This window comes from Coenobita brevimanus, chromosome 54 (genome assembly GCF_032717465.1).
Source record: "Coenobita brevimanus isolate Jiangsu-jjx chromosome 54, ASM3271746v2, whole genome shotgun sequence".
NCBI lineage: Eukaryota > Metazoa > Arthropoda > Malacostraca > Decapoda > Coenobitidae > Coenobita > Coenobita brevimanus.
Genome location: NC_137007.1, coordinates 31131979 through 31140544, shown reverse-complemented (window position 1 = coordinate 31140544; position 8566 = coordinate 31131979). Strand labels below are relative to the sequence as shown.

At 41.2% G+C, this 8566-nt stretch overlaps 1 protein-coding gene across 1 annotated transcript; it reads right to left on the bottom strand.

The window, feature by feature from the left end:
* Positions 1–3638: 3638 nt before the first annotated feature.
* Positions 3639–8345, bottom strand: LOC145400950 (ras-related protein Rab-28-like). The gene is made up of 6 exons (XM_080273316.1): positions 8287–8345; positions 7916–8095; positions 6709–6825; positions 5119–5289; positions 4338–4439; positions 3639–3836 (listed from the first exon to the last, which is right to left on the bottom strand). The coding sequence occupies exons 2-6, from the start codon at positions 8039–8041 to the stop codon at positions 3678–3680; spliced, it is 675 nt and encodes a 224-aa protein (XP_080129442.1). The 5' UTR covers positions 8042–8095; positions 8287–8345; the 3' UTR covers positions 3639–3677.
* Positions 8346–8566: the final 221 nt, after the last annotated feature.

The following is an 8566-nucleotide window of genomic DNA, read 5'->3' as shown; positions in this document are numbered from 1 at the left end:
TGTTTATGGTTTGCGAAATTCTCTTTTTTTTTTTCCTGTTCCGATCAATTTACCGGAGTGTGATTAATGTTGCTTGTAAACATTTACACACAAAAAGCATTTACAGATTTACAGGGACATTTCATGCAATGGTCGCTGCGCAACAGGGAATGTACTGTAGTGGATTTCATTGCCACCAGTCCCATATGAGACAGACTTAGCATGTATTCAGTATGGACAGTAGGCACTGGCGCCGAAGCGGTGACATGTGGTTTGTAACACGTAGGAGGAACGCTACACCACAGGGAACGGACATGTGTACATACTTTAGACTAATCATGAAAATAGATATGTAATGCTAAAATCAGACGAAATACGCATCATTTAAGTATTTTGATTAAATAACAAAAGTCATTTATTTTCATTTGCTCTGAAATCTTAAGTAGTTGGATGCTTAAGTAACAACCTGTACTTCTGTTTCAGTTTGAGCACATCTGTACATACATAAATCAGAAAGAGTTGTTTGTGGTTCTATGGGCCCTATTCTAGGTGACATCGGGGTCTTCGTGGCATCTCTTCATTAGCGATTTATTCTGCACATTACTCATTTTTGTCCTCTTGTACGGTATTGAGGCAAACTACATCGATGCTGGCGCTGACGAGGAGCCTACGCTTGATGGCGTTGTGCACCCTGGATGAAGCACCTCAGGCGTCCACCCGGGAGCCAAACCCTTTTTTCTTTTCCTGCACCTCGTCGTGGGAAGGGCACTCCTCCGACTTTGCTGATGTACTGTCCACGACATGGAGGCCCCGTATCCCACCATAGATTATGCACTGTGGTGTACCTGTAGAACGGCCCTACAGAAGCAGCTGCGTACTGTGGTCGATGGATCTGCTTGGCCAGACCAAACGGGGCTAAACAACAACAATAACTAAATCGATACTAGAACTGTATCAATAATCTGATTGATGATATCAGAGTGTAATGGACATAATAAATCACTAAGTAAAGGATGCTAAGAGGTCTCCTGTCACCTAGATTTCGGCCCAGTAGTAAAGTAAATCATTATAGTATGTTGGAAAAATTATTGCTGTCACTGAGTACATGTTGTTCAAAAGAGTGTTTCGTTTTTTATATATATGTAAAATCATTGTGTGTGTGTGTGTGTGTGTGTGTGTGTGTGTGTGTGTGTGTGTGTGTGTGTGTGTGTGTGTGTGTGTGTGTGTGTGTGTGTGTGTTGGTATATAAGTCCCGACACATAAACTGATGACATATTGAAAAAAATCACACAAAACTCTTATATGCTGTGAAATGTTATAGAGGCTTCAGGTTACGTGGTCATGTATAATATAATGTAACTGACGATAAGTGGATATAATAGGTAAGAGGCAAAGCACAGGAAACAGCATAAGTTCTATATTTTTCTAAAGCTTCAGAGTAAACAGAAACCATCCTCTGTGTAATCCAAAATGTTAGAAAAAATAAAAGAAAGTTAATCTCCTGTGTTTTCTCCCAGACTAGTTTTAAGTCTACTATGTCGCTTTTTTATATGATGGATCACAGATATTTCAAAGTTCCCCCTAAAATTTAAATGAGAGTTGAGCCTTAGGTTATGGTAAGATGGGACAGGAGGACAGTATTTTAGGTAGTATGAGAGATTCCGTAGCGCCTCTTCCTTAGAGGTTTATTTTCCATTTTTGACTGAGCAACTCTTCCTCGGCGATTTATTTTGCATTTTTACCTACCAACTCTTCCTCAGCTATAAATTTTGAAAATGTTCACACAGCAACTCGTCCTTCGCGGTCTATTTTGCTTTTTCACGTAGGAACTAATCCTTAGCGATTTATTTTGCATTTTTCACGTAGCATCTCTTCCCCAGCTAGTTATTTGCATTTTTCACATAAGGACCCTTTCTTGGCAATTTATTTTGCATTTTTCACGTAGCAACTCTTCCTCATTGATTTATGCTGCATTTTTCAAGTAGCAACTGTTCCTCAGCGATTCATTTTGCATTTTTCACGTAGCAACTCTTCCTCATTTATTTATTCTGCATTTTTCAAGTAGCAACTCTTGCTCGGCGATTTATTTTGCATATCACACATACAGGAATTATTCTCTACGTCGGTACTAAAATGATATAATTAACATCAAAGAGAATATCAAGGTGGAATATGCTAAATAAATCGCTTAGAGAAAGGTGTTACGAAGCCTCCCACGCCACCTAGAATATGATCCATAAGGCCTTAAGATTTTCTGCTTTATCATTGAGGGTTTCAGAGGCAGATAGGACAAAACGAGATAATATGGCCTTGAGATGGGAGGCGAGATGAGTCGTAAGGCAAAGTGAGGTTATGGAACAGTTAACTTCTTCATTCTGAGGTCATATTTCTCCCTCTGTTCTTGCTACCAGTGGACGATTTTATTCAGCTCATAAGATGTCTTGCAGTGACGGGGTCAGTGAACGTTATATCGAACCCCTCCTTGGCTGAATTACTTTGTCTGGAAGGAGCATAAATGAAATACAAAACACGACATTGACTTGAAGGAGTTAACGCTTCACGGGGCAGTTGAAGGCATTATGAGGCTATTAAGTACATTATGAGACGATTCAAGACATTATGAAACGAATCGAGACAATATGACACGAGACGGTAATGAGTGACTAGACTTCGTGGAACATACCAAGTATAAATGAGATGAGCCTGAGATCAGAATTCATGTGACTTTATGATGCAGGACAAAATGCAGCTACACTGAACGATATAAGACTTCTTAAGGCAATTCGAGGTTTTGTGAGAGGAAACAAGGCTTCATGATACAAAACTACATTTCACAAGATGCGCCAAGCAGATTAGGACTGACATAAAAAGGTCAAAAACGAAAAAAGATTTATGGTGACAACAAAACGAATGAAGGTGTCATGAGAGGACAGAACCTTTCGGAAATTCGTGGACAGTTTGAGGCTTCATCACAGTTCAAGACTTGATTCACGACTCAAAACTCTGCAGAGTTGCTGATCACTATTATCCAGCAACACAGCAGCATCTTCATACATCAGATTTGAAACATACAAAAAGTTCAAGGCTTCATGCAGCAGTTCTAGGTTTCATGAGACAGCTTAAGACCTCCTACTAAAGTTTAAGGCTTCATGGAGCAGTTGTAGGCTTCTTAGGACAGTTCAAGACTTCCTACAACACTTCATTGCTTCTTACAGCACTTCGAGGTTTTATAAATCAGTTTAAGGTTTCCTGCAACAATTCTAAGGCAACATGGAACAGTTCCAGGTTCATGAGACAGTTTAAAACCTCCTACAGCACTTTCAAATAATTGCAGATATCTTGAGACACCACGAGATTATTCAAGGCTAGACTTCATGAGCTAAGCCGAGCCGAGATGATCCAAAACTTCAGATTACGTGGCAGAGACTACATGAGGTTACAGAGCGGAAGCTTCACAATAATGGCTGTATTCCAGGTGGCTTAGGAGGCTTTGTTGCACCTGCTTCACGGTGGTTTATTTTGCATATTACATCTTAGCATTGTCTTCTGTGTTATTTGTAGCACTTAATCATCGCCACAGTTTTTCTATCAATACCACAGAAGAAGATAATGAGGTGTAATGTGCAGAGTAAATCACTAAGGAAGAGGTGCCGTGAAATATCACGAGCCATCTAGAATGCAGCTCTAAGGGTCAAGGACTACATCAAGCTACAGACGGTGGATGACGAAGGGGTGGCTACTGGCGGCACCTTCGGGAGAGTCGCCTCCTGGAACGTCTCTATCTCGGCCGTCACCACAGGCTGCTGCTGCTCCTGTTCCGCCTTCGACAGCCTCACACCCAGGAGCTCCGCCGCGATCTGGGTCAGCACAGTGGCAAGGGTCAGGATGCAAGAAGTAGGGCGAGGGCAAAATATTTACAGTGATTCGGTTATTTAGTGAGATTTGACTGCCACTATGCTAACTGATTCTTCCTTACTCTATACGGGTGAATAAACGGTAGATACATTAAGTAGATGATAAAAATTGTATGTGGAGGGGTGGTACAGTAGATAAAATATACTGTACATAAAGTATACTGTACAATAAAGTATATTGTACATAATTACAGATAGACAGCTAGATAGATAGATCCCATTCATACAAGCTGTTCTGTTTAAACATTTTATTTCGGCTAATGTCAAACCATTTTCATCAGTTAAGGAATATTTAAATAGATAAACAGATAGCCTGACTGATATAGATAGGTCCGAAACACCTTACTTGGATATCATTCTCTCTCTCTCTCTCTCTCTCTCTCTCTCACACACACACACACACTCACACACACACACACACACACACACACACACTCGACCCACCTTCTGGAAAGACAAAGCCACTCCTTCCCCCGTCTTAGCCGACACCACGTAAGAAGTCATCCCGTGTTCCGAGGCAAAACGGTGATGTCTGTCGCTCTTCACCTGGGGAAGGAGGGGGGGAGAAAGATAATTAGAGACCAGGACCCGTATGCTTGTCGGTAAAGGAAGCTCCCTAACCCCTTTCCCTTAGCGATTCATTTTGCCTGTAACACCTTGCCGTCGTCTTCTGTGTTACGTAAGTCATTCAAATACCACCATACTCTGCATTACTAACGTACAAAATTATATTAGCCAGCCGTATCCAAAAATAAATTGGTAAGGAAGAGGTGTTAGGGAGCTTCCTTAACCTCCGAACCCCGTACTGTGACCACCTTATCTATATCTGAACCTAAGACTTCAGTGGTATTAGGATCCTCTTTCAAAAATTTTCTCTGACTACGCGGGATTGAAACCTAAGTCAGAATTACCAACACCACGGCCATCCTCCTCAGTGATATTAATTGGGATCCGAACCTTCAACAGCAGATTTATTTATACTTCATGATAGCACCTCTCCTTAATTCAGTCAATCATTTTATTCTTGTTCCCTTCAAATTATTTTACTCAGCCAAGTAGAGTCATTTCGAATTTATAAAGTCTTCTAGGATGATTAAAACTCATTTGGTAATAAATTGGATTCGAATTTATGACATTACTAACACCAGTACCCAATATTTACAAGTTAGTCCCTCTGTAATAAACTAGGATTTGATATTATGACATTAGTAACAGCAGTACCCACCTGCCTGACGTGCTCCATATCTGCCTTGTTAGCGACCAGGGCAAAGAGCGGCGGCCTGTCCTGTGCACGTGCAGCCTTACGTGCAGCGGTCACCCACTCCTGTAGCCCATCCAGCGTTGACCCCACCGTAACGTCATACACGAAGAGGATGGCGTGGGTGCCGTAGAGATACTGTGCAAAGGGAAGGGGAGGTGTACGTGGATTAGATGTCAGGTAGGATTTTGTGGATCTGATGTCAGGTAGGATTTTTTGGATTAGATGTCAGGTAGGATTTTTTGGATTAGATATCACGTAGGATTTTGTGGATTAGATGTCAGGTAGGATTTTGTGGATTAGATGTCAGGTAGGATTTTGTTTTAATTACTTCACTTTGGGGTTTAGGGCTTTGAATTTATGTAAGTTGGGATATGTGGGTGTGTAGGTGGGTTATGTGGGTGTTGGTGCGTTAGGTGAGTGTGTAGGTGGGTTAGGTGGGTGTAGTGGGTTAAGTGGGTGTGCAGGTGGGTTAGATGGGTGTAGTGGGTTAAGTGGGTGTGCAGGGGGGTTAGGTGGGTGTAGTAGATTAAGTGGGTGTGCAGGTGGGTTAGGTGGGTGTAGTGGATTAAGTGGGTGTGCAGGTGGGTTAGGTGTGTGTGTAAGTGGCTTAGATAGGTGTTTAGGTTGGTAAGATGGATGTACAGATACGTGAAGTTGATGTGTAGGTGAGCTAGGTGGGTGTGTAAATGGGCTAGGTGGTGGTGTATGTCGATTTCGTGGTTGTGTAGTTGAGTTAGGTTACTTGTCGGTGGGTTAGGTGGGATGTAGGTGAGGTACTAGGGTATGTGTCTGTGATTTAGGTCAAAATCGTTGGTTAGATTAAATCACAGCAATTTTTTATGTAACCTGTTTGAGTTAGGTGGGGGATATGTTTTTTCTAATGCATCCAGATTTGATTGCCTGTCTTAGTGACCCTCCTGTAGTAGACATAAATTTAAGTCTCCTTATTCTTAGCACACCCATACTTCCAAGGCCCGTATCGCCTAGGTTAAGAAAACTCTCTAGCACCTCTTCCTAAGTGCTTTATTTTGTTCATCACACCTTACCGTCCTCTTCCCTGTTACATAAGTCTTTCCAATATTGCCATGCTCAGCATAAATAACACACAAATTGATATTAACCAGCCGTATCCAAAAATAAATAGCTAAGGAAGAGGTGCTAGGGAGCTTCCTTAACCGACGAGAATACAGACCCAAATCCTTCTCAGTTTCAATTCCACGACTTCATCGGACTCAAACACTCATTAACTTCTTCCAGGACGCATACCCTGTCGATCATTTTGCCAGTACAAACACACCCTCAAACCCTCTCAGCTTCCATCACCACGCCTACACTCCCAAATCCTTCTCAGTTTCCATCAGCACATCCACACTTCCTAATTCTTCTCAATTTTCCTTCGCTTGCGCTCATTCAAAACCCTCTCATATTCCCCCCAGCACATCCATACCTCTAAACCTTTCAAACACATTCACACTCCCAAATCTCACTCGGTTTTATTTCACGGACTTAAATTTCTTTCAGCAGACTCACGTAAATTTCTTTCAGCAGACTCACCTTGTCGGTCATTTTGCCGGCCAAAGCAGAGCCGGCCACGTCCCACACCTGCACGCTGACGTTCTTCTCGCTGCCCAGTATAAGCCGCTTCAGGTAGAAATCAACACCCATCGACGCCTGCACAGTGGTGGTGAGTTGATTTTTTTTAGCGTCATTCTCACTGTTATTATTATTATTATTGTTATTATTATTATTATTATTATTATTTATTATTATGATATAAACAATGGTTCTTAAGTCCGTATCCTCGTCGGTTAAGGAAGCTTCCTAATACCTTTTCCTAAATTATTTATTTTGTTTATTACACCTCATTGTCTTATTCTGCGTTATGTAAATCCTCTCAATATGGCCATATTACGCATAAATAACGTGCAAAAGGGTATTAACCACCCATATTCAAAAATAAGTCGCTAAGGAAGAGGTTCTAGGAAGCTTTCTTAGCCGATGACAATACGGGCCTTAGTTACTGCCATGAAATTATCTTCGCAGAAAACATTTCCAAATCAGCTTTACCAAATTAGAGTTGAGGTACACACATTTAAAACGATCGCTTTTGAAACAGATCCTTAGTTCATCTCATAATTATTTTTAAGTAGACGACAAGCAAAGAGTCTAAATCCTACAGTGGCTTACCCTCAGGCATGACAGGCAGAAGTGATGAGATGCCGGAGTATGTCTTGTTCATGGTATCAACAAACAAAAAATACAGCTCCAGCACAAGCTCTAATAATGCAGACTCTAACAGCGTAAACTCTAGACACATCGACTCAAAAAACACAGATTAAAAACACAAGCACTAAAAACACACACTTCCAAACCACAAACTCTAAAACCAAAAAGAAAACAAAACATTAAAAAAACACCGCCAAAAACATAATTTTCAGAAAGAGAGACTATAAAAACACAAAGACAAAAGCACAAACTCAAAAACACAAAGTAAAAAAAAAATGCATATTCCAAAAACAAAGTTAAAAAAACACAAACTAGAAAAAGAAAAATCTTTTAAAAATCTTAAAACAAAATCAAAACACTTATTCAAAAACAAACGAAAAAACACAAACTTTAAAAAATATATAGAAAACAAACTCAAAAACACAAAAAACACCAAAATACTAAAAACAAAAAATTGAAGCACAAATCCAAAAACACAGACTCTAAAGAACTATAAAAACGCACTGTCAAAAAAACAAACACTGCTGATTCTCACCTGGTATGTCTTGCTGAAGGTGTCCTGCGTGTACCTGAGTGCTAATGAGGTCTTGCCCACCTGCGGCGCCCCGACCAGCGTTATCTTCACCTGCCGCTCCACCGCCTCGTCCTCGGAGTCGGACATGGTGGGTGCTGAGGGAGTCTGTCTACCTCACACCTACACCACCACTTATACCACCTGCAGGAGAGAAGGTAATGATTAAACCAGGTACACCACCACCTTTACCACCTACCTGAGGCGGGACTAGGATTACACCATCAAACATTCACACTATCTTTCTATGTATCTATGTATCTGTCTGTCCATCTACATATCTAATCTGTCAAGGAAGCTAGCTATTTACCTCTGTCTCTTTCCCATCTCCTCACCTTCCTATAGCATTGCCAGTGATACCCAGGAGTAGTAACACCAGTATCATGTGTGGTATATCCAAGTGACTGTGGTCGTCACATGGAGGGGCGTAGCTTTATGGCTGGTTCACTCATCATAAGCTGTGGGAGTAGTAAAGGAAAAGAATCATTAGTAAAGTCAGTAAAACACACACACACACACACACACACACACACACACACACACACACACACACACACACACACACACACACACACACACACACACACACACACACACACACACGCACACACACAC